Consider the following 25,252-nt stretch of genomic DNA (forward strand, 5'->3'; position numbering starts at 1 on the left):
TACATAAAACAATGTCCACATCAAGTATTAGTTATTTTATCTTGTTAAAAATGGCAAATGAACAATTTTAAAAAGCATCACCGTCCTGTTGGTGTTAGTCTTTATTTATTACAAGCCTTGGTTAAAGGAAGACTTGAAGGAAACATGGAGTGACTGGTACTGAATGCATTTCTAGGCACTTTCATGTAGGTGAATTTCACAGCTGTACTTACTGGCCTATGGGAAAAGAAGTAGTAATAGCAATTACAGCGCAGTACTTGGTGAAGAACAGAAAGGTCTGGAAGGGCTGAAACAACAACGTTCGAAAATAATTCAAAAAAAATCAAATTTTAGCTTAAAAACGAATGTGTAAATAAATAAATGGCTTTTTCTAGTTCTTAGGGTGCAGTGCTGTTCTGGCTGATTTCTAATTCAAAGCAGCAGTTCATCCAAATTCAATCTGAAATGAGGCGTATGCTGAACCCAGCTACAGCTCTGAAACCAGATCGCCTCCTCAGTTCCTCTACCTGGGAGCTGAGGGCAGAGTTTGCCTCCTGTCTCAGGGTGTCCCCTGAGCCCCTTCCTCACAGTTCTGTGCAGCACAGGGAGGCGCTGAGGTGGAAGATCCACGCACCCCATCAGCACCAGACGCCACAGCAGCATGTTGTCCCATTTACAGACTTGAGAGCAGCCACAGTGCCAGAGCAGGTGGGGATGAAGGCACTGCTGTTTCCAGCAGGGAAGGCACGAGGTGCATCTGCAGCTTATGGAGGGGAAGGGATTTTGTCTCATACAACAAAAGAAAGCCAAGATTCCTGCTGAGGCAAAAAGAAATGCAATGGCAAGGAGCAGGTACTTAGTTTGATAAAGACCTTTACACTTAAAATACTTGCATGCTCCTGGAATTATTATTTTAATAATTGTATGTCTAAAGACGATCATCCTTACTCTTGTTATGCCAGTTCACGATGTCAATCTGAGAGGCAAACAGCAATATGTACATAAACCCAGAGAGTTTCTTCAAGAAGAGCTGGAGGTGGAGGAAGGCTTTAACCACAGAGGGGTTTTGGAGATGCAGCTCTCAGCTCCCCAGGGCAGAACTGCATGCTTGGGCAGCTGACAGCCCCCTCTGCAGCACTATGAGGGCATGCGCCCAGGCAGAGGGATTGTGAAATACCTGGACTTGAGTTGCCACAGCTTCAAGACGTCGCCATTTCCTGTCCTTGTGCAATAGTGGTAAAAAGAAAACACTGCGGAGTCAGTGAAACAAAACTGAGATGGCTGAAACCAAACATAGCCGGGGTGCAATCCTGGGTTACAAGGGACGTGCAAAGTGGCTGCTGGTCTGCTGGAAACACAGCATGTCACAAACACCACATTTCTGTTGAAAACACAACTACTGGTTAAGCTATAAATGCATCAATAGAGCCTGTCCCACAGAGCACACAACACCCAGAATAAAAAGTAGCTTCAAGAATTAACTTCTCCTGCTATACAGCGTAACATAGGAGAGCATTATTGATGCCCAACTGTCCTCTGCAGGTTTAAATCTATTCTTTGACTTTGAAATTCTTACATGAAACGTAAAGTTTCTACCTCTTGCTAAAAGGAATTTCCAAATAAAACCTGCAAAAGCATCTTTTGGATTTATATGGAAGAAACAACCATGTTTGCACGCTGTCAGTCTGCCTGTTGCAGTGTCTGTTCTGTGCACCACTTACAGCCATGTAAAGCTGCAGGAAGGAATCTGTATAAATGAGAACAGTGAAAACACCTACCCATGTTTCCAGCAGCACAAAGGTAGGTGTTTTAACCAGCAAAAGGGGATCAACCCATGCTACAACCAACCAAAATCCCCCAATCTTTCTCCATCCTCAGCTTGGAAAAAAAAAAAGAACTTCATAAACTCTTTGCAGCACCAAAACCTCGGAGAATGTTTTGATTAGAAATGAAAGCATTCCAATGGAGCACTTACTGGACAAGGCAGGCCCTACTCCTGCTGCCAGCTTGCCCTCCCTCTGCCACAGGGCTCTGCTCTTCCCTCATTCTCCAGCACAAAGCTGCTTACTATGAGGTGCTCTGCTGCCTCCCCTCTGCCCCTGTGTTCTGGGATGTCTCCCTGCAGAAGGCTGTATATCACACACTCCCACAGCCAGCAGGAAGGCCCCTCACCTCTCTGCATTTTCCAAAGCCATCACCTCAAAAGGTGTCCAGGCTTTTGCTTTCTGCATCTCACAGTTATTTAACTTCTTTCAGTGTTGATGTTCATAGCTCAAATAGCTCTGACAGAATATCCAGACCAAAGTCCTTCCTACGCATCACAGTTAATCCTGCATTTCTTACTTCTCTCCTGGTAACCACCTAGTCCACTTCTGAACGTTTTGGCTGGAGGTAACACTAGGATCAGAGATCTTCTACCACAAAGGGTTTGCAATAACAAAAGCAGATTTTGGCCCACAGACAGACAACATTATTTCCTTGTTCATCCAGGATGAACGCAACCTCAATGCCACAACCAGCATCCAAGGAGGCCTGAGCTCTGCAACCATCCATCTCAGGGCCAGCAGCAAACTCACATTCCTATCACCAGGCACTGGAACAAAGCAGAGTGCTGCTCTCAGACACACACAGGTGCTGGAGCTCCGCACACCTTCCACGCTCTGTCACCAACACAGATATTACCAGGAGCACAGAAGCATTTGATAACTCCTGCGCCAGCCCTCTGCAAAAGCAGAGTCCATGCAATGAATGCACACTCAAGGCACACACAGAGCAGCACAGCTGGACCCCAAACAGCCACAGCTGTGCTGCCTTTCACAGGTCCCAGCCCTGAGCTCTGCCCTCAGCTCCAGCAGCAAAGCTGCACCAAGTTGAGGCAGCACCACACAGGCATTAAAACCAGCCGGTAGCAATGATACTCAAAGCAGCATTTCTATAATAACCTCAGTTATTTCAACAGCAGTCAAAAAGAAGGGCCTAGCCGCCTTATTTAAAGCAACAATTTGTAACTGCCACTGGCTCTCTTACAAGCACAGAATGTGAATGCAACATTCAATCATCTGTTTCTTCTAAAAATCAGTAAATATTATGGCCTGTTTGATTCCGATGACTATTTGGATGAATTAGTAAGAAACAGACTTATGTAAAAGTGAGATGGGGAAAACAGACATTACTTTCCAGCCACAGACCTGAAAATGTTCTTCCAGTACTCGACTACCAATGGGATGTTTGCTTCTTTCCTTCTTCTTCAATTGAAGAACCCCACAGCAGTGCACGGGGTGTTTGTGAGCACTCTGTACCCTTTCAGTGGAGTAGTCAAGGAGAGCTAAAGCAAAAGGAATTCAGCACAATGCATAATTCTAAGCAAACGTGTTGCCTGTGTTCAGCCAGCAACAAAAGAAAGTGGGTCCAGAGATGAAAAAAAACTGCAGAAAGTAATGGAACAAAGCCCAGTCCTACTAAAACGTTGTTGAGTTTGGAGCAAACGCTGTGCAGATTTTTACCACAGAGCAAGGCAGATATTTGTTAGCTCTGTTGCTTTTCATAAATCTCTGAGGCAGGGACTGGACTTTATTAAAGTATTCATCCTTCTCTTTTCTTTCTTTTCTTTGGAAGTACCTGAACAAACCTGGCCAGCATCTTAAAAGTGTTTTATGATGACAAATCATTCAATTACAGAACTTGCCAATACATAACCTGCATGTTATCTATCACTAAAGGGTGTTTGCAGAACATAATGAGAAAAGAAGTGAGTTCATTTCCAGCTTGTCCAGGTTTTCCAATCTTGTTCATCAGTGACGTTTCCAACCATTTAACCATTTTCCTGTAGAGCAGTAAACAGCGTGACTCACCTCTTTATCTGCTCCTCTTCCTCCCAGAGGGGGAACTGCATAGAACACTTTGTTTCACCATTTCACACACACGCTCTGCTGCTGTGCTTTTTAGCTAGAGGAGCAAAGCGATGCATCTCGCAGGTGGAGCAGGAGGCCCAGAGTGCTGTGTTTAAGCTCTTGGGATTGCCCTCCACTTTCTGAGCTGCCCCTGGGGAAGCATGGTTTCAGAAAGGAGCGTTATTCTTACTGCAGCTGCTTCTGTTGGGCCAGAGGTATGCAAACTCTTACCCCATCATCTTCGAGCTATCCTGGATCCAGGCCATACATCAAACAGAAATACTAAAGTACTGTGCTTAATGCAGAATACGATGCCAAAAATCAGTGTGAAATGGGAGGAGATGTTTGATACGATCCTGTTTTATAAAAAGCAAAGTTTCAAATGCTGTGCAAAGAAAGGCACTGCTAGAGTGGGGCAGTCTTTAGTAATCCCTGACAAAATACATTAATCACAGATCATAACAGAACTGTGCATCAGTAACAAATCCAAGCATGCTCCTATGCTGCTGGCTTAGTACTATTGAGCCTCTGCTTTCTGCTGTGTGAGTTAGTTTCTGTTTGGTTGACCTCTCTGGCTTAATTGAGGACTCAGAGCTCATCCCGGCACTTGGCTAAAGCTTATCGCACAGAGCACTTCTGAGTGCTTCTCAGACTATGCTGTATTTGAACACTGAACTGCTTCTGCAAATGACACCTTCATCCATGTGAAAGGAGTACTTCATGTTTTTCCTGAGCCTTGGGCCATGCTGAAAATCCTTGACTTGTGATTCCACTGCGGTAATCACTATTTTCTTGCATGTGAAAGCAGCTTCAGGCTGTTTGAGAACTTCTCACACCAACTGTGCTGTCCCTAATCCACCACACTCGGTGCTCCAGACAGATAAAGCATCATACAGTCCTAGAGAGCTCCTTCATAAGAATGCAGCAGCTTCAGAAGCAATGGGAAGGTTCTCCAGCCTGACAGGCAATCCCAGATACCAACGGGAGGTTCCAGACATCAACACATTAGGCTGCAGCCAACACTCACCTCGCTGAGCTTTTGACCACTAACCACAGACAGTGGGCAATTCAAAATGAAACTCATCTAAAAATCAAGCTGTAAGATACCTGATCACCCATCCACCCCTTAGAAACTGGAAGAAGAGGTGTTATATGCATGAAATAGAACAAGAACCTTTTTTATTCTATACAAAGAATGACCGAGTTTTTACACTTAAGTTTTGATGCGCAATATGTAAATAGCGTTACCTGTTCATACTGAGTTGTATCTGAATTGAGAGATTTACCTGAACTGAATTTATATGAGAAAATCACTTTACAAAAAAAGAATTTTTCATCCATAATTTTAACTGGAGATGACTTTTATAAAGGGTGACTATTTTTAATACAATGCAAGTTCTCAGTGCTGAGGAACAGGTGGTTCTGTCTCCCTGCATATTAATTTGCATTATAAAACAATGACATTTCCTTAGGAGAGGTAAAAGCAGAGCTATAAACTGTCAATCTTTTGCTAGGAACAATCACTTTAGCAAGAATATTCAACTGTGAGGTACTTCTATATGAATCTTCCTGACAAGCATCTCCATTGGAGAAAAAGGGCCATCAGAAAACCTCCCATCTCCACACATCAGAATGGGTTACTGGGAAGAATCTCTCTCAAAAGGGAGGTAGAAGTGTGCCCTCAAAAAACACAGGTGTACAAGCACGCAGCTGGCCTGGAGAACAGCAAGTACTGTGAAAATGCATTACCTCTGACTGCACCAGGTCTGCAGAAAAGCAGCAATAACAGCAGGGCAGACAGCATCGGACACGGAGCTTTAGCCCTTTGCTGTGTTCGCAGCACACCCCCCTTCCTCACGATTCTCCAAAAACATCAAGAAAAAGCAAAAAGGAAAACTGCTCTCTTTTGTAAGGGGCAGAGCACTGTGCCACAGCAGCCTGCTCCAAATCGAGCTCCTTACCGCAGCAAACACTGCCACACATCTCTTCAAACGTGGACATCTCAAGCAGGCAAACCCATCAACAACCACAGTAAGGAGGAAGTGACTGTCACAGTGCCTGTGCACTGCTCGGCATCCAGTGGAATACTGCTGTTTCTTAAGCGACCTTCAAGGACTTGTGCTTTAAATACAGTAAAAACTTTAAATTACATTTGTTCTGATGATAGAACTGTTTCCTGAAGTCCTCCCATTCTTTCAACTCCTCAAAGCAGTGATGCAGCTTTATCCTGCCACCATCTTCTTCTCCGCCCCCAGTCCCCCATAAATCTTTCAGCCACGACAAGCAGCAGACTTGACAAGAAGACTGAAGAAAGTCAAGGAACTTGCATAGATTTTCTCCACCAGCAAGTTTCTTATAGCAGCAAAAAAGTAACCACTAAAAAAGCTACAGAAAAGCTATTCTATGCACAACTGAAAATGCCCAGAATTCAGAGCTCCTCCCTGCTGTGCTTCTTATGCGCCATTCTCACACCATTTCAAGTAAGCAGATATTTGGAAAAAAAAACAACAATGCTTCATTCTCAATTGCTAGCAGAATGAATCTGGATGAGTGCTTAAAGCAACCTGATTCATTCTGTGAACCCCAAAAGGTTTAGGGCTTTTGTTTGCTTTTCCAGCTGTTGCACTCGGTGTTGCATCTTGCTCAGCAGATGTTGCGAACACAAGCAAGAAAAGGCACACGATTGAGAGGAGAGCTACACAAATGTAAGTGTTTGAAAAGCGACTGTAGGAAAAAACAACACAAATGTTTTATGCATTACAGTTGGTTGGGGAGTTTTTGCTGTGTTTTACATTAATGTTTTATGTATCATCTCTAAAATTTGAATGACTTGATTTCTCACCGACTTGAAAGAGAAAGAAAAATAATTCTGAAGTGTCAGTAATTGTCTGCACCAAAGTCTGCCACAAACAGGACATCAAAGCAGGGAAAGTTACGACACCGCCGAGGCTCCGGAGTGTGTTCCATTTTCTGGGGCGGATTTGGCTTGATGCAGGGCAGCCTGAATTCTGAAATGTGTTCTTGTTTCCATGGAGTAATTCTTGTAGTTTTGTCTAAAACAAAAGCAGATCAACTCAGATGAATATATATGTTTTTAAACGTTTTCAAGTTATCTTTATATTACTGCTCTAAGCAAAACAACTGTAGACAGCAGAATGCCTTCCTACATAAGCTCTTTTGTTGCCTACTGTAAAATACATGGCATGTGCTCCTAGCCAGACAATGCAGCTCTTTGTTCTTTATTCATAGTTCTACTGTCTGGCAATTACCACAAAATACAGCTTAATAAGAACTGGATTTGTTCTACTCAATACGATATTTAAAAATATTAAATATCCATAACATCTGCTTCGTTTATATTCAGAAATAGGGTGGTTTTTTTTTTCCTCCTCTCAAAGTACAGCTGACAACTTTGAACAGATCTTTTGTTGTTTTTAAAGTTGTCTGCAACTGACTTGCCAAAACACAATAAAATAAAACAGATTGGAATTAACATGCAGGGAAAAAAAAGTATTCCAATGGAACGGAGATGGGTTCATGCTCAGCCTTGAAGTTACTCTCAGACACGCTGCTCAGGAGAAGACCTCAAGCCTACTCTGAGATAGTGCTCAATCCTTTCCCTGTGCTATCTATGAAGCACTCCTGACTCCAATGTAAAAGAGGTTCAGCAGTGCCGCCTGCCTCTTGTCTCCTGTAGCTAAGTTGCATGCTGAAGAGCCACAGGCACATTAGAAGAATCTGTATTTTCATGGAAAAACATAGAAAATGCAGATCCCACTTACTAGGAATTAGCATTTCAGCTCTTGCAGGATGGATACAGAATCCAAACACCGAGGAGGATAAGAAAATTAGCAGGGCAATTTTCTTTTAGCAGATAGTTGTCATCTTCACAGAAACGTTACATCACATATTAAACAGTCTGTATAATCCTAAAAACACTTCAGCTCAAAATTCATAATTCAAATGAAGCGTGGAGGCAAGCATCTGCCACTACAGCAGCCTCTCAGCAAATACAAGGCCCTCCCTGCCCGTCCCATCCCCACTTATAATTTTATGTATGCAGCACTCAAGGGGCTGACTGAGAAGATGAAATGAACGGGTTGTGCTGTACGCGGATCTGAAACACTCTGGAGTTCCTACCCAAAATTAACTACATTTTTGTCATGCAGATGTTAAAGAATGCCTCTTGTATTTCTCATCGGCAGGCTGGTACTGTTGCTTGTAGCAATACAAATATAAATATTTCCATGCATGATCAAGCCAAAACTGCTTATCATCTCATTTCACTATTTCTCATACAGTTGAAACATTGAAGCCAGCAGCAGTACGTAGATTTAGGTCAAGCAAATCAAGCATCACGAACCAGCAGAGCACTCATTTCCACTCCTGCCAACAGTGAATGCAGTTTTGCAATTCCAAAAGCCGCCATGGACAACGCATTCTCCCTCTAGTGGCTGGAAAGACGTTCAGCAATCTTAGCTGAAGGCTCATAAAACATTTGTGTATGTTCTGGTTGAGGATGTAACAGCTACAGGCGGCAGCTTAGCAGCTGCACGGGGTCACTGTCCCCAGAGCTGTTGGAAAACTGCAGGGATGTGGCACTGAGGGGCATGGTGGGGTGGGCCGGGGTTAGACTTGGTGATCTCAGAGGTCTTTTCCAACCTCAACGACTCAGAGATTCTAAGACCTTTCCTTTTTTCTTACTGTTGCAGTTTCTGTGATTTCATTGAGTGTAACAAGCCTGAGGATCAGCTTTTCATACAGAGATTTTCATACAGAGATTTTTAAAAGCTGCAATCTGCTGACTCCTCCTGTAAGCCAAACATCTTCCCTTGAAGAGACCGTGACCTGAGCCGCACAAACTGCCAGGTGAATGGGGGAAAGGCTGAGTGGGAACTGACAGCAGTAATGAGAAGCTCTGTAACATTAATTTCTGGACCTCTTTTTAAGATTTGAATAATCTGTATTCAAATACAGCCTGAGGCAAGGTGCGTTTTGAGGAACACGAAACTGACCAAAACAATTTCCATTGCGTTTTGCAAGTAGAATTTTTGCTACCCTTGCTATCTTTCATGAGTTTACAGAGAAGCAGGCTCACAAGCACAGGGGATTAAGGATTGCTATATTATACTTCTTGTGTTGACAGGCTTTTGGCATTCCCTTCAGCAGGCTAATTGACCATTCTTAGCAGACTGACTTGGACAAGGGATCAGCACAAAACCTCCCTTCAGCTTCTTTGGAAGATGCAGCCAGAGATCAGCTTTGCAGCTGCACACCTGCAGAGTGGCCGGCGTGACTGTGCTTGGAAACGTGCAGACATCTGGACTCGTTCACAGCATCCAGGCAGAGAGGTGAACTGCCCTGCTGCAAGATGCCTGAAGGAGACCTGGGTTGTTTGGTTTGAAATGCCTTTCCCCCCCACTCTTTTCTTTTTCTTTCTTTTCCCCAGATAGAAATTTTGGCTCAGCAAAGCACTGAAGACTGGGACAGAGGCAAAACTAGATCTGTTAGGTTTATAACCAACAATGTACAAGATCAAGTCCAACAATTCCCAATAAACCTGCTTTGAACAGAAAAATCAATCACAACAAATATAGCAATGGCAGGTGTTTCAGCTGCCTCAGATGCAAATGAAAATGCAAAGATACTAAATGCAAACTGGATCATCATCTTAAACGTATTTCATCAAGGAAAAAACCCAGCCCTGCTGGCCATCAATCTGAATAATATTTTTTCAGTCCTAACATAGAGCTGGGATTTCATTTAATACATTTTTTCTGAATACGTAAATATATAACAAAGAAAATTACACTTTGTTACACATGGATTATTTCATATGGAAGCCCTTTACATTCATATTAACATCCTTAAAATTACTTTTGCTCTTATCAGAATGGATGGGCAACTAACAGACTGAACCATCAGATACTGTCTACCCCCTGAGAAGGTCCCAACCAAACCAAGGACACCTGTGCTTCTGCTGAATAAACAAGAGTTTCTATAGTATTAACATTTCTGCTTCCTGCTCATCAGTAACACACCACATACTGGTCCACCAGAACAGGCTTTTAACTTGCTTACTTTGCTCTTTCTAGTAGTTTTATTGCTTCTTCTCTTCTGTCCTGGTCCAGATACAGCAATGCAAGCTCCAGCAAGGCATTTGGAATTAAATAATGGTCGTATTTTATCTTCTTCTCACTGCATAGGAAAAGAAATAGCCTCAAGATCTTGAAATGATTTATTGCTCCCTTCATTTAACAGCTCCAAGTGAAAATAAACAGGAGATTAGCTAAGATCATGAGGTGCAATCAATCTTTATTACAACATTTGTTGTGTTCTTTGTCCAACGCTACCTTCTAGGTTATTAAATGGCGTACTTTACCGTAGCCAGCACACACGTTATTCCTTGGGATTAAAAATTACTGGCATTTATTATAGGGGAAATTGTTAAAAAGCTGATAATATTATAAGCACTGTGTGAACTAAGAGAGATCCCATTCACAATGTACAGGAGTTCCAAATACAATCGTGCTGTTAAATCATTTCTGGAGACTACATTTGGTTTAGGCATAACTTCTTTGTGATTGCTAGGAGGAAAGGGAGGAAAAAACAGTGGTATCACAAAAACTGTATGTGGGTATAGTTCCCAAAGAGGAGAAAATATCACTATAAAGTGCATAATTGTAATTCTTCCTCCTTATGTGGCTAACAACACTCACAATTAAAACTGTGATCCCCTGGATATTGAAACAAGTGAAATAAATACTAAAGATTCAGTAATCTTCTCTATTCACATCAAGGTCGCACTTACTCTTACTTGAAATGAACAGGTACTGAGAAATTCAAGAGCTGGCCTGTATGCCAGGTATGACAACTTACTTTAAGTAGATGTAATTAAAATGGCCTTCTGCCTCTGAGATCTTGCCCAAATGCTTGAGGCATAAACCCTTTAACAGTTTTATCACACACTGGTCATCTGCTAGCAATTCCGTAGCTGCAAGATGAAGTAAATGGCATATTTTAGAAACCTTTTTAGAGCAGTACAGACTTTCCTACATACAAGGAAGCTTTTACACAGGTAAGTATAAATCTATTTACTGAAGCACAGGACAGAAGGAACTAACTGATGCAATAAGTTCATTTAGGGTAGTTTCCTGCTATCACAGACAACCTTGTATAATGAAATATCAGCTAACAAGAAATTTAAGTGGTATGTATGACACTGCATCTTGTGCTGAATTCCAACCTGTTTCTATTACGTACAGTGATCCTTTATCCAGTTCCTCCTCTGTAACTCCAGTTGACAAAATGCTGACACATTCTGCATGGAACTGCTCCTCCCCTTCTGACTACACCAACCTTAGTGATTTCTGTGTTCACATGGATGTATCTCCCCTACTTATCATACAGCCTTCAAACTGCCCCCAGCTGCATTAAAAAAAACAACACATTCAGGGACTGATTCTAGGCTCAACTGTGTATAACAACATCTGGATACACAGATCTGAATTTCCACTAACAGAATTATTTCTGTATCTTATCCATGTAATACTGTCACGAGCACCTTCTCAGGTTGAAGATTTTACACAGTGGTAGATTCTTGAGTTAGGAATCCAGAAATAAGAAAGAAAATATTTGAAAAGGTTATAGTTTAGCCCCAAACACCATCAGGAAACCTCCTGGGAAGGACGATGCCTGGAAACAGCAAATCATTATTTGCAACAAGCAACACTTTAAATTGTTGATGTGTTTACAACATATTGACCTTTTGAATTATATGTCCTCAAAGTATTTTACAGATGTCAGTCAGCCTCCACCAACTCCTGTAAAGTCAGCTATATTCATTATTTACCCAACTAGGGAAAAAGAAATAGAGAAATAATTCACTTGTTTTAAATAATGTAGCAAAACGTGTGACGAGGTGAAATGGACGAATTACTTATAATAAGATGTCCTCTTCATCGGAAATATTTCTCTGTCTGTCCTCAAATAATTAAAAGGGAGACAGCTTTAGCCATTCTGTCAAGCAGCTCTTTCAACTCTGTAAGAGTACTTGTGTAACAATGCACCAAGGTCCTAGAAAAGACTGCAATGCAGTGACTTAACCCATATTCCTTTGTAAAGGTGGGCTCAATCCTTTCACAGGGAATACACAAGATCAAATATTTATGTAAGGGGAAAATATGAGAAGAGCTGTGGCTGTAGTTCTATAGGTGTTGGGAAATACCGGCAAGAAATAAATAGGTAATTAACAGAGTGACAGAAGGGTAGCAGAGTCTGTTCCAGTTCAGTATTATCTCCTTTCTTATGTTCCTTCACTGTGCAAAGAAAGCCCATCCCTGATGTCCCAGCTTCTGACACACAGATAACATTCAGCCCTCCAAGGTCATGCTGTAGGCTGACAGCACTCTTAGAACCAAAGACAGACATTCATCTCTTTCTAATTATCCTTCAAAACTGAAATACAGTATCTAAGAATAATAAACCTTAATGATATAAGTAACCAAGTCAATTCATACACTGATTTTGATCTAGCAAAATAAACAGTCCTTCAATATATGTCACAAGTTATTCCTAATATACTTCTGTGGATGAAAAATAGCTTGCTAGTATTGTAAGTTACTGCTATGACAAAAGAGGAAAATCATTACTGTCTGCATTAACAGTTATGGCTTCATAATCTATGAATCATATGATCAGATTAACTTTACTAACAAGCATCTCTCCTTATTCATGGATAATAATTTCAGCTACTGCTGTGTAAAGTACCTGATTAAACCCCATCACTGATTACCTGAACTTCTTGCCAATGCTTCTTCTGCTTCAATTAAAGTCTCTAACATGCCTTCCGTTAAATTGGGACACTGCCCAATTACAGCATAGCCATTCCAGATATACATCATCTCCTAGGATCAGGGAGAGAAGACAGCATTGTTAATGACATCACTGGATAAATACAACTATCAATTACTTCTGTTATCTCCATATGATGACAAAGTTACAGATTCCATAACCACAATCTCAGTTTGTCAAAGCACACTACCATTGCAAATGAAAAGTTCTACTGGTTTTCAGAGAGGACCAGTCCAGGAAAAGAACTAAAGCGCCACTGACTGTACTCAATACCAAGGAATATTGCAGAACTACTCACACTGTTCTTATTTTAGGCTAAATATCTGAGGTTAAGATCTTTCTCCCTTAAGAAAACGTAAAGAAAAATTCTAGAAATGGGATTCTGCACCCTATTCCACATCCCCAGAGTACTTTTAACTGTTCAGCTGTGACATCTGCTGCCTCAGATATGCAACTGCAGCAGAAACAAAGACTGCTGTGTTCCAACAAGGACACCCAAGGAAAGCCTTTGGTACATAAACCTGTTTTGCTAGAATCCCATTAGAACAGCTCAAACCCCAGGTGCATACAGTTCTTTACAATGTCTGAAACATGAAAGACAAATCAATGTCACCTATTTCTTTCCTCTCATTTCAGTCCTGTGACTTGGTAGAAAGTGGCCTCTAGCGAACACCCACACTATGCTGTGGTTTATCTGCAGGAGACTGCATTTCTTTGGGAAGCACAGTGTCACATACCCAGCTGGTGGGCTGAGAAATGATTACTCACTGGTGTCTCCAAGAGGCTCTCCTTGCTCAAGCATTCTCTTAAAGAGTATTTCCTAATTATTCATCTGTTTCTCAAATAAAGCAGCACAGAGCACTGCAAATGGCAACTCCTCAGCACTTGGCAAATCTTTTTTGATCTTTTCGTGTTTTATGTTCTTTTAGTTGGTATTTACAGATAGATTTCTTATGTGCTGTATGAACAAGGCAATGGGTTGAGCCCTTTGCAGCTGATCCTACCTGGCCAAGGGGAGCTGTGCAACACTACAAAAAAACCAAACCCAACAAACAACCACTGTAAACAACTAACAGTGCAGAACAGCTCTCTGGAGTGGATATAGAGCTTCATCCCATCACCAGTGTGCCTGGAGGCACCACACTGCAAACACTCAGGGGTAACATTAAGTAGATGCTTACATGGAGTGCCCAGTTCTTGCACTGTTTTCTTGATTTTTTTCCTCACTTAAAAGTCTTCTTTTAATAGTGTCAGTAAATGACACGTGACAGAAGAAACCCAGGGCAAAGTTCCTCAGAAGGTAATTAAAAGAAAGCTGTTAGGAGCATGCTAGTCTATAGCTGGAATAATGAGTTACACATGCAACACATTTACGTGTCACAAACAACTGGCTCAGTTCCTTGTGGCTGGTGCCTGCCCCAGTTTTACAGCATTCCTTGCATTCATTTGGCTTTGTTTTGGGAACATTCCAGTCTCCTGCAGAGGTTTTACCTTAGAAACATAGAAAGATACTCTTCCAATTACCCCGGTTTTCCTTCCATTAAAAAAAAAAGAAAAGCCTGACATGGAGGGGGGAGTGAAGGAATGGTTTCTAGCTTACCAAGGGTGGAACAGGTAAAGGAATGGGGTTTGAAGAAAGATACCGCCTAGCTTTCCGAATGGCAAACTTCTCTGTAGGCAGTGACTTCCCTGCGATTTTCAGTTTCAAGCTGGGAACAATCCTGAAAGTTTAGAAGGAAACGTAAGGGATTTTTCCTTCAGGAACATCTGGGATAACGACATTCAAATTGAAAATAAATGAATGAAGTCAAAGAACTTACTAAAGATGTCACATACTGAGCTGCTGTTATCTCTGGGGAAGCAGAGCAACATGAATTCACAAAAGCTGTTTATGCAGGGCATGCATATCACTCTTAGCACTTCCATTTTAACCACAAGGCAGAAAGAACTCTTCCCCATCCCAAAGAAGAGGATGATCATAGGCCTAACTTACAAAGGGACCATGAGAAAGAGGCAAGCTGGCTCTTACTTTCCCAAAGACCAAACTGATTCCCTCTGCAATGGATCCCAATGAAAACCAATGAAATCTGCTTGTAATAATTATTTACAATATGGAAGAATCAATATATTGTGAGTACATTAAAAAAAATTAAGTGTTGTTTAAATTTTGCAGAAATAAGTCTCTAAAAAACAAAGTAGCTACTTTTGTTTGGCCCAGCAACAGGTAGGCCTTTTTTTGGCCTCTTAGGCCAGCAGAAATCTGCTGTCTCCATTCAAGGTCTCCTTTAGTCTAAAGGCAAAGTTTCATTCTGCAATTTCTTACCATTTCCAATGTTCTTTATGCAGATCTTCCAAACCATATTACAAATAATTTTTCTTCTCTTCCCCAAACACTGATTTGATACAAAACTCTTTTAATCGGTAGTTAGCAAATTTTACCTAAATAATTCAACTTCGTTGTCTCCAAAAGGACTGCAGTCATCTGGCCCAAACATGCTGAGATAAGCAGCCTTCATGTAAATATAGGTAGCCTGCAAATGCAATCAAGAATATCTGTACAGAAAGATGAATCTACAGCATCATCGCTATTGATACAAAGAACAGAACAGCAACAAAGGGGAAGAAGGTGCTGCTTTGGCTCATTAGAGGTAATCTTACATGGGAGCTATTCAGACCAATGCATCTGGCTCAAAGCATCGCTGGAATTCCCAAGGGCACAAGGAGTCCTTGCTGCATTTTTACCCAATTGGGAGCACTGTGTGAGCTGCTCTCATCTGGATGTTCAGTCCTCAGCTCACATGTGGCTGTATTTGGTGAGTAAATACCATATGCAGTAGGGAAAAAAAACAAAGTGATATGCCTCCCATATACACACACAGTGTGCTCACACTGAAGAGAAACCAACCAGTTAACACCAGTTAACCTCAGCACCCACTTACCAGACTTAAAACTTCCCTGGGACTCAGGTGAAGGTTGAGGAAAAGCTATTAGGGTTCTGGACCTGAGAACTTCTCCTTTTCATGCGCACACAGCACAACACATCTTCTGATTACACTTACTATCAGAGAGGCTCCATCACAGTTAGCCTCACTCATCACCAACAGAGCTTATATCCATAATATAATGAGAGAAATGGCAGCTTGCCACTAACTGCTGCGTGCTGATAAAATGACCAGTCAATACACAGCAGAACATCTTTAGCAGGTTATTCTTCATCTACAAACGGGGCCCAAAAGATTTTTGTTTGCCCGTAATCTGTTCTGGTTCGAACGTTCACACTTCACATTGTTTTATAAGCCAAAACAGCTCAGAATTTGTTTTGCAGTTTTCAGCCAGCTCAAAGCTACAAAAGGCCAGCTCTGATTAAGAGCTAATGGATACTACAAGGCCTTACACATGCCACTCAATGCTTTCTCCTTGGCTCTGCTTAACTTACCTTTGACCAGGTGTTTTCTTTGCTTAGCAGATCTGCATAAAAGAAGGCCATCTTCCACTGGCGCTTGTAGGTGAAGCACCACATGAGCTCCCAGTAACACATGTGATGAAACTGCTTCCAGTACTGCTGAGCCTCACAGCATTCTTCATACCTATTAACTGCCTGAACAGAGAGATTTCCAGATACTGCCTTAATCACATGGAAATGCAATAGACCCACGGTCTCCGTGATCTGCTTTCACAGCTACTCCTGCAACTTTCTAATTAAAAACAACCCAGCATTCCCTGTCATATCTGGTGGCTTCATGTAAGAGATCCTTGACTCCAGTTACCCCGAGATTAGCAAGTTTATCCCTGCAACAGAGCTTCCCATTCCTGGAATATATAGTCAGTCCTACATGCAGGTAACATGAATGTTAGCCCCTAGAGAAACTGGGAAACTAAAATCAGAGAACAGACGTGCAGCTGACATTTACTGTGATAGCTCCAAAGGCTTCAAAGGAGCTATAGCGCTGCTGATACTCAGTTTTGCAGTATTTTAGATACATTCTCCAGCACTTTAACTTGTATGATTGACTCTCCACTCAGAACAAGGGCAAAAGATTATCAGGGGATGTTATTAAAGGTACAGCTTGCTTCAGTATACGAAAGACAATGAGGAAACTGTGCCAGTGATACTGGTGGATGAGGTTATCACCACAAATCAAGGGTAGTGACAAGAGCTGGTCCAACAAGATGATCAAAACAGTTTTCAAAATTCCTCCTTGTAAATCATGAACTATAAATTCATACAGGCCAAAGCCACAGGAAACATTACACAAACAGGAAACACTGTTCCTGGAGGAGTTTAGATGAAGCTTTTGAGGCTTATTTTCTCAAGAACAAATGGATTACTTACCGCGTCAATATTACCCTTCAGCGTTTCTATCCTGCCTGCAAAAAACAGGAATATGGCTCCCTGTAATAAATAATAATAAAAATACAAGTATTCTTTAACAGTTTTCAAGCTGACTATATAGTCTATATCTTAGCTATTTGGCAGGGAAACATCAAGCAATCATACTATTCTAAATTATGATTCAGTTTACCTTTGGATAGCGAGCCAAGTAAGGTTTAAGTAGCCTTTCTGCCTCCTCAACATTTCCTTTTCCTGTCCCTAGAGTGCATAAAAATGCAAGTGATAAAAATAATAAGTAAAAAAACCCAAGACAAAACAGGAAGGTAAGGTACTGATAGCCATCTTCCTCTGGCCAATACAGAAGTTCCTTTATCTCATAAATCAGGCGTAAATACAGGTCGGTGTTTCACTAAGCCAGCAAGCAGGAAGATCCAAACAACACTGTGCTTAATGAACTGAAAGTGTGTGCAGACCAATACACTTTAAAAAACTTCTAATAGTAGCTAACTGGGAAGTCTGCTCTCAGTTAGAAGCTACCATCTCCCAGAAAAGACAAAGATGACATATAAATACGATCAAAGTATTCAGGAAGGTAATCTCAGTTATAGTTATGATTTCAACTTCCCAAGTTTCAAGCTTCCACAGAAGACAGATTTAGCTCTCACGACTTCTTTTGTTATCCCCCATTTTCTCCCATCTTATGCATTACACAAACCTCCACCTTGAAGATTAAGATACTCTCTTCAGGTACAATCACAATTGTAAAGCCAGCCACAATCGATATACTTTTAATTTGCTTGTGAATAAACATTTCACCAACATAGAGGTGATGAAATCATCTTTTTCCCCCACCTCCCACATGAATTCATCAAATCCAAGAGTTATGATAAGCAATCTTACCTAACACAAAGGTCATGAAAGTATGATAGCAAAGCAACAGCATGGTACACAGCACCGACCTAAAGCTGTATGAGGATGCTCCTTCTTGAAGCTGCAGCAAACCACGCTCCTGTGCAGACAGAGGTGAGGAAGAGAAAGGATTGGAGAAGAACCAAAGGCACTTATTGCTAGTTTGTTAACTTCTGTGCTGTCATTTGTAGACTGCTCACTCACCGTATTCCCAAAATACACTGACGCAAACTCCTTACATAGCAATCAGAGACATAAACACACATATGAAGTTATCTAGCAGCTTTTCAAGGAGTTAATGCTTAATCTTTGGGAAAGACATCAAGGAAAGTAAAAACCCTGCAATTAGCAGGGCAAAGGATTACAGTGCTGAAAGATGTCAGTAAGCACATTAACAAATGAAGCAGGGCTGCTGGTCCGCTATCATGGGTGGAAAAATATAACATAAAGAAGAATGCTTCAGTTCCCTTTGGGAAGAACTAAGGCCATTAAGTGTAAAGCTGTATTCATATCCCGAGTGAAGAGGTTTCAAGCTCCAGAGGCAACAGCACTTAGCAGCACATTCTAGGACTGGATCCACGATATCAAAACATGATATGCTCGCTCAACTTCTTCCAACTGATCAGATGGAAACCACAAATATTTAGGTTCTTTGAAAAAGCAGCACTGCAGTACTGCAAGGTGGGAGACAAAGCCTTCTGCAGAATGAATTGTGTCAGGAAAAAAACCTCACAGCTCTAAAGTAGACAGCTGGATATTCTACTCAGCCTTTACAGACAGCAGTACCCATAGGGCTAGGTACATTCTGTGTAATATGAAAATGCATATTAAATGGCTGCTGCTCGTATTTATGAATAGCTTTAAGAATGACAGAGGAAAAAATGATATTAATCATGTAAAGCAGTATAACCGTCAAGTTGATCTCACTTATGTTTTAAGTCCCCAAATGACAGTTGTCATCTATATGCAAAAAGAATGCAGCCCATATCTACCCCACGTGGGACTGCATCTATGAAAGCCATAACTGTGATGCAAGTGGATTAAGAAACTGCCTATTCTAAAGAACAGACAGCTGCAAATCTGGCATATATCAGCCTAAATTCTTAAACTGAACAGTTACACAGGACTGGGGAGCTCACCAAGCATTGTGTGTAAAACCCTATTTTGTCCTGAACAAGCAATTAAAGAATGTTTACATTTTACTCTGCTATGTGAATACCCCAACTTTCTATATTAATGACATAATCAGAAGATACAGGTCTGAAAAATAAGAAATCAAGAAGCAGTTCTTATAGTGTTGCAATGTTTGCTTATAGAGAAGGCTTCCACAGAGCTGCCCCTCCTTCCCAAATCCTTGCAAACTGCTTCTGTTATGGCGGGACAACAAAAGAGGGATGATGACTGCTATCATTGGGAAGCATGGTTTAGCCACTGTGCCCAGTCAGGCTGCCCCAGCTCCCTCTGCAGCTGGCAGAGATGGACGCACTCCTCTGAGAAACAACTCAGTGCAGAAGCCTGTCAAGCTCTTTGAATCACCTCGCTAATCACATCTCCTTCTCCAGAAGGGGGCAATGGAGATTAGTCAGCAAAACTTAAGGTGTCATGAGTTGGGCAATGTTATGACACTCATGCTATCCTCAACAGGGATCAGCTGAGGATCTCCATACCCAGTCTGCTACTTGAGCCTGAAGAGTTACTGTCTAAACAAATTATACTCACTGGTGCCAGTCACTAAACATTATGTGTAATTGTAAGGAAGTGCCCTTTAACACCCATAAATAACTCCCACACCTATGACACCGGTGACAGGAGCAATGCCAAAAGACCAGGATGTGCTTCCAAACAGTCTATTACAGGACAGACTGCTACAATATCAAAGAGATGTCAAGCCAACAAGTGTTAGTAATTCCTCTAAATTACTCAAATAACATCAACGCAAGATGGAGATTACCCTGCAGAGCATAAGGTCTAATACAGAGCAGGAAGCAACATGCTTTTCTTGCCTCATCTTTCTTTGCAAGTTACTCAGAACATAGCATGCTCTTAATTGCCACTACACTGGAAGTGATATCCCATTGATTTGATCCAAGATACCCAACATTCTCTCAAACTGGAGTCCCCAGGTGAGCAGTGGGTATTCCCACAGTGAATGTGGGATGAATAGGACAAAGCTCAAAAGCATTGTTAGAGAACACATGGACTAATTCACATCTATTTCAACTGTGACTAAAATACATCTATTTTCCTGACATGAAAGCTCTTGCGTTATGTCATTCTTGTTTAATTACAGATCAATATGAAGAAAGCAAAACAAGGTCACTGCTCACGTCCAATGACCTGATCACATTACTGAAGGTGTAGCAAGGATGGATACTACTAATAGCTTTTATGAAGAACTAATTAAGCTGGTAGACTGGGCACCTGAATGCATCCCAGTAAATAACTTTAGTCTCAAACCTGCAGGAGACTGAAATGTAAATCAAAAAGATGCTTAGTGGGAAACTGGAATTCATTTTATTATAAACTGAGACATCAAAAATATTCATCAGTTCAGCTGCCTCGGGAAAAAGTGTCCTCCCACATCAGAACGTATAATTTGAAAGAAATTGGTTCTATCTGAAAATTTCCCTGCCTTTCCTTGAATTCATGCTGCCAGCTGACCCTCTGACAAGCTGCACACAACATACGGCTGACTCATGTCAAACTTCCCTACAGCTTAGCAGCACAGTATCTGCAGCATTCCATAAACTAAGAATGACAGCATATATTAGCAAGAGGAGTCTTGTGACCACTCACCAGAAGTTAGTCATCATTAAACACGAGAAGTCCGGATAGGATGCAATCCTCACCAACTACCTAGGTGTGTGGAGAAGGCCAGCCTGCTCAGTACAGAACAGCATACCTGCCAACGCACTATGTCTACACCTCAATGCAGAATTTCTTATGAAATCAGGTAAAACTGCATTCCTGTCCCTTGAATGTCAATACCTAAATGTAGGGCCATACCACTAAACACAAATAAGCCCTCAGTTTGACTAATGATACAAGGGGAAAGGAGCTCAAACTGAGAATGGCATAACTGGCACTTCTTTGAGTAGAAGGGAACAAGGGCAGCCTCAGGCAACTTTATAAAAGTATAACTTTCTTGATCATATCCTACCTACTGCTCTGGGACTCCAGACTACAATTAAATTGATGTCTGCAGCACCCACAACTGGCTGAGGAATTAATCCAGCTTTGGGCATGTCCTCCATGACTAACAGCTACGACATGTCAAAGAGAAGGAAAGTCACTAGAGGCAAGTCCTCTGGCTCTAAGGCAGATTAATACTGTGGGAGATACCTTAATGCAGTTTTACACCCACTTTTAATAAACACACAATTCACACCAAAAGCAATCTGGTCTCCAGCGCGCTAGAGCTCTTTCAAGTTAACTATGAGCTGCTCAAGGTTCTAATCACAGCCCTGATCTATTGCACAGCCTGGTGCTCACCATGAATGTGTAACTGCAACTGTCTGATCATTCAGATATACTCAAAATTCCTTCCCTCTGGAAGGGCTGCAACACATCAGACACAAACTTTCCCTCTCCTCTTCCTTGACTGCCTCTTTCACCTTCAAACCCCTCATACTGCAGAGGACAGCTTCCTCTTGCAAACTTTAGGAAACCTCCACTGGAAAGGATTGACTACAAATGCAATTTCAATCTTGTTTCTGACTTTGGGCATCTAGTTTAGAATTGTCAAACACAGAAAGACTTTTTTAGGATGTTAAAATAAATGACCTTTAAGGAGCATTAAAAAATATACTTAAAATAATGGGGTGTTTTTTTTTTTTTTTTGTGTGTGGTGTTCAGATACCAGTTTTTTGCTTAATTTTATGGTAATCTAGGTCGTGCTTCAGACAGATATTAAAAAACTGGAACAGAATCTGATTCATCAACACAAACTGCAGCCCACTCACAGCCACACAACAAACCCCGGGGCCAAAAGAATAGAACAGAAATTCAATTAAAGGGAAAATTTCCATCTGCAGTAATAGGATGAGTGTTCAACAAAACTAGATGGGTCTCTCCAAGCCCAAGCCAATGGTGATTCCAGGAGATTCCATTTTCAGAATTCTGTGTGAATTACCTTTACATTTCCTAAGATAATACTTTAATTTAGACACTCTGTTTCCATAGCAGATAGGTGAAAGCATTGGATTTTTGCCTGTGAAACAATTCCTGATAAGCTACCTGAAATTTCCAAATTCAAATTAATGCTCTGCCCAATGTTCCTTGTTTTTAAACGTGATGCTTTATTTCTAAATCTATGCTCCTTCCTATATACCAATCAAATATCAATGGCACTCACCCACTTGTCACCTAAGGATACAGCTCTGATTAAGAAACCCTTTTTCTCCATTACATTTGTTTGGTAAACAGAAAGTTACATTATGAAATAGTTTAGTTACATTATGAAATAAGTTTTATTTCTTTACGCTGCTTTTGCTGTGTTTGAGGGATATCAAACACTTCACATCCAACATTTGTGAAATAAATGTAACTAGCAGTTTAGGCTAAGTGAACCTTAATGTTTCCTTAATGTAGGAAACCAACTTTGAATCACTCACACTGCAGCGGCGTAACAACAGACAGAGGCAGGTACAAGGAATCAAAGCCAAGATAAAATAAGTGATTTCCATAATTCAGTATCCTGTTTTGAAACAATGCATTTGCACAAAGCTAATACAGAGAGAGTATCACTTTCTGTCCATTTGCCCTATGTAAAGTTACTGCAGTTCATGCAAGTTTGCTGGTGTTTCACTGCCAAACTGGCCACAGTCTGCATGCACAAGCAACACAGGTCAGACCGGTTACTCTCTGAGCAAAAAAGCACTTACTACCCTTTAGGCAAAGAGAACGTAGGCGTCAAGATCATTAAAGACATGGGAAAAAATGAATCAGAAATGAAATGGATATATTTCTTTTCCAACTGGATGTCATGCAGGAGCTGCAAGAGTTACTCTATCAGTGCCAGCAATGTACGTGTTGTGACAGCTATCAGTGCGTTTCAGTTACAACTAATGTGAGAAAGAAGAGAGAAGCTTCTGACACTTTTTACTTAGCAGTGAGGGAAACAGACCAACAGCACTTACTGCACCTTTACCTTGTTTCCAGAAAACCCAACAAACTCCAGTAACCTCAGAATTCGTGCAGGAAACATGGATAATGTCTATAGGGAAGAAAAAGCAACAGTAGCAGACTTCTTGTTGTCTCAGCTAAAGATTGCCTCATGCCACTTTCCCAAACACAATAAATAGTCAATATAAACTACTAAAACCATCTTTATATATCTGAGGATTTCCTGGGTACATTTATATACTCGCTGTTTTATATATACAATTTAGACAGAAATACCCATTTAACTCAGGACTGCTGTGTCTCCAGGATTCCCTGACAGAAAGATGTTTACACAGCACACACGCTCAGTAACTGCAGCACTTCTGGGAAGTTTCAGACATACTGGGTGTGTGCTGCACAGTGCATGTTTGTTCTGTGTGCACTAAATCCAACATCGGGGCCCGTGCCAGACTCTCACACAGCTTAAGGCAAGCTGAGGGAAGCACTAGCCACTTTCTGCAGTCCATCATCTCAACAAGCACTGCACCCTTCGGCACCCCTGGGTCAGTGTCTCTGATCTACCAAGAAGCATCCTGCTGTGTGCTGCAGAAGACACCCTGTGCCAAACCATCACCATCCGACCCCTTGTTTTCAGGGCAGAATGCAAACAGTGGCCTCTAACCACATGATCAGCAACGCTGACGTCCACAGAACTTTTCAGGTATTGAAGTTACCAACACTTTCAGTTAGCAAGCTTCCAGCTCGAGAGAAGAACTGCTGGTACATACCAAATTAAAGGCTCCAACTCCAAGCTTTACACCTCCCTCAAAATGAAGATGGTTCTCTCCTTTGACATAATGTGGAGACTGTATGAGACTGTCCAGCTCCCTGAGAAGACAAAAAAAATTGCGTTCTCATTCTGTGCTTGTTCAATCAAAAGAACATTTTGTTAAATACAGGAAAAGACAATTATAATTTATCTTTATTTTTAAATGGATGGGTTATCAGAAATTACCACTTGTTTCTCTAATGGTCACAGACCTCAGTTCCGTAGTATCCCTTTATTTCCCTTGCATAATCCAACCAGATCTGAAGCTGTTTTGTCCCCAAGCTTTCCACAGCCACACGTTTATCACAATACTGTTTTAGTTCATTTTGTTTATTACTCGGGGGGAAAAAAAACTGCTCCAATTTCTATTCAGGCCGCCCAGTTTTTATCTGCTGACTGTTGCTAATGGATATACGACTTTTTGTTGCAATTGCAGCATTTACAATGGACCTGTATTTGGTCACCTCCAGCCTGCACAAATGGATGCTGTCACCTTTCTTCCTTTCAGCATCCTTCTGGAGAACCCGGACTGTATGTTATTATGTGTCCGGTACACAGGCAAACATTTTATGCACTTACAGCAAAATGCTTCTTTCTAAATTCTTTCATTCCATCCTTTTTATAGCATATGGTAAATTTTCAGCCCTGAAAGAGAGCTTTAAAAACTGCATCTTTGCAACGTTTCCTCCTAACATCTCTGCTGGGAGTTCTGCTGCTGTTCTGCTGACAGCAGGGAAAGGAACGTCGTTTCTTATACCACCAATCATGTTGTGATAAATATCAATCAATGCAAATAAAAGTCCCATTTCATCATTTTCTCCGTAACCTTCTGCACCACACTGTCAGCAGGGCTCTAAGTAATTATTTCTTGCCACATCAAAGGTACAAAAACCGTAACTGCCAATCTCACATAAAAACCTGCCCTGTTAAAATACGTCCTAGTAATATGCAAGTTGCTTTTATCGTTCTTTTGAAGGAGACCACCTAAGTCCTATTAGATTTACAGCACTCTGCTTTTTACATACACTAGAACTGCTCTTAATTTATTGAGGCAGAGTTGAGCACGCTTCCCTTGGTATACATTTAATGAGTCTTCTTAGAATTTACTACTGCACTTCAAAACACTTTGAACATGTTGAAAATAGCCCTCCATTACTGCCTGAACATAAATACACAGATGTTTTTAGCTTCTAGACACCACGAAATGGACATATTGCAAGTTCAGATAAGCAACCCTGCTTATCATTTTTAATAGCACGCACCTTCTCTTTAGAGTACAACAACTGCCTTACTTAACCAGATTAAAGGTCCAGCTAACCCAATATTTCACACAGACAGTGACATATGCTTGGAAAA

The 25,252-nt window shown here is 41.2% G+C and overlaps 1 protein-coding gene across 4 annotated transcripts in view; it reads right to left on the reverse strand.

Annotated features, from left to right (window-relative positions):
• Nucleotides 1–5,024: 5,024 nt before the first annotated feature.
• Nucleotides 5,025–25,252, reverse strand: part of TTC39A (tetratricopeptide repeat domain 39A) — a 39,827-nt gene continuing 19,599 nt past the window's right edge. For 3 of the 4 annotated variants that reach the window (XM_072342827.1, XM_072342826.1, XM_072342829.1), the window contains 12 exons: nucleotides 23,856–23,955; nucleotides 23,114–23,179; nucleotides 17,956–18,064; nucleotides 17,246–17,313; nucleotides 17,056–17,115; nucleotides 16,159–16,320; nucleotides 15,162–15,253; nucleotides 14,323–14,443; nucleotides 12,664–12,775; nucleotides 10,749–10,863; nucleotides 9,951–10,067; nucleotides 5,033–6,922 (listed from right to left, as the gene is read on the reverse strand). In XM_072342827.1, coding sequence (XP_072198928.1) covers nucleotides 6,802–6,922; nucleotides 9,951–10,067; nucleotides 10,749–10,863; nucleotides 12,664–12,775; nucleotides 14,323–14,443; nucleotides 15,162–15,253; nucleotides 16,159–16,320; nucleotides 17,056–17,115; nucleotides 17,246–17,313; nucleotides 17,956–18,064; nucleotides 23,114–23,179; nucleotides 23,856–23,955 — 1,243 coding nt within the window. In that variant the 3' untranslated portion in view covers nucleotides 5,033–6,801. Of the gene's footprint in view, nucleotides 6,923–9,950; nucleotides 10,068–10,748; nucleotides 10,864–12,663; nucleotides 12,776–14,322; nucleotides 14,444–15,161; nucleotides 15,254–16,158; nucleotides 16,321–17,055; nucleotides 17,116–17,245; nucleotides 17,314–17,955; nucleotides 18,065–23,113; nucleotides 23,180–23,855; nucleotides 23,956–25,252 lie in introns of all 4 variants that reach the window. The other variant, XM_072342828.1, reaches the window with a different exon arrangement.

Source organism: Excalfactoria chinensis, chromosome 8, assembly GCF_039878825.1.
Source record: "Excalfactoria chinensis isolate bCotChi1 chromosome 8, bCotChi1.hap2, whole genome shotgun sequence".
Classification (NCBI taxonomy): domain Eukaryota; kingdom Metazoa; phylum Chordata; class Aves; order Galliformes; family Phasianidae; genus Excalfactoria; species Excalfactoria chinensis.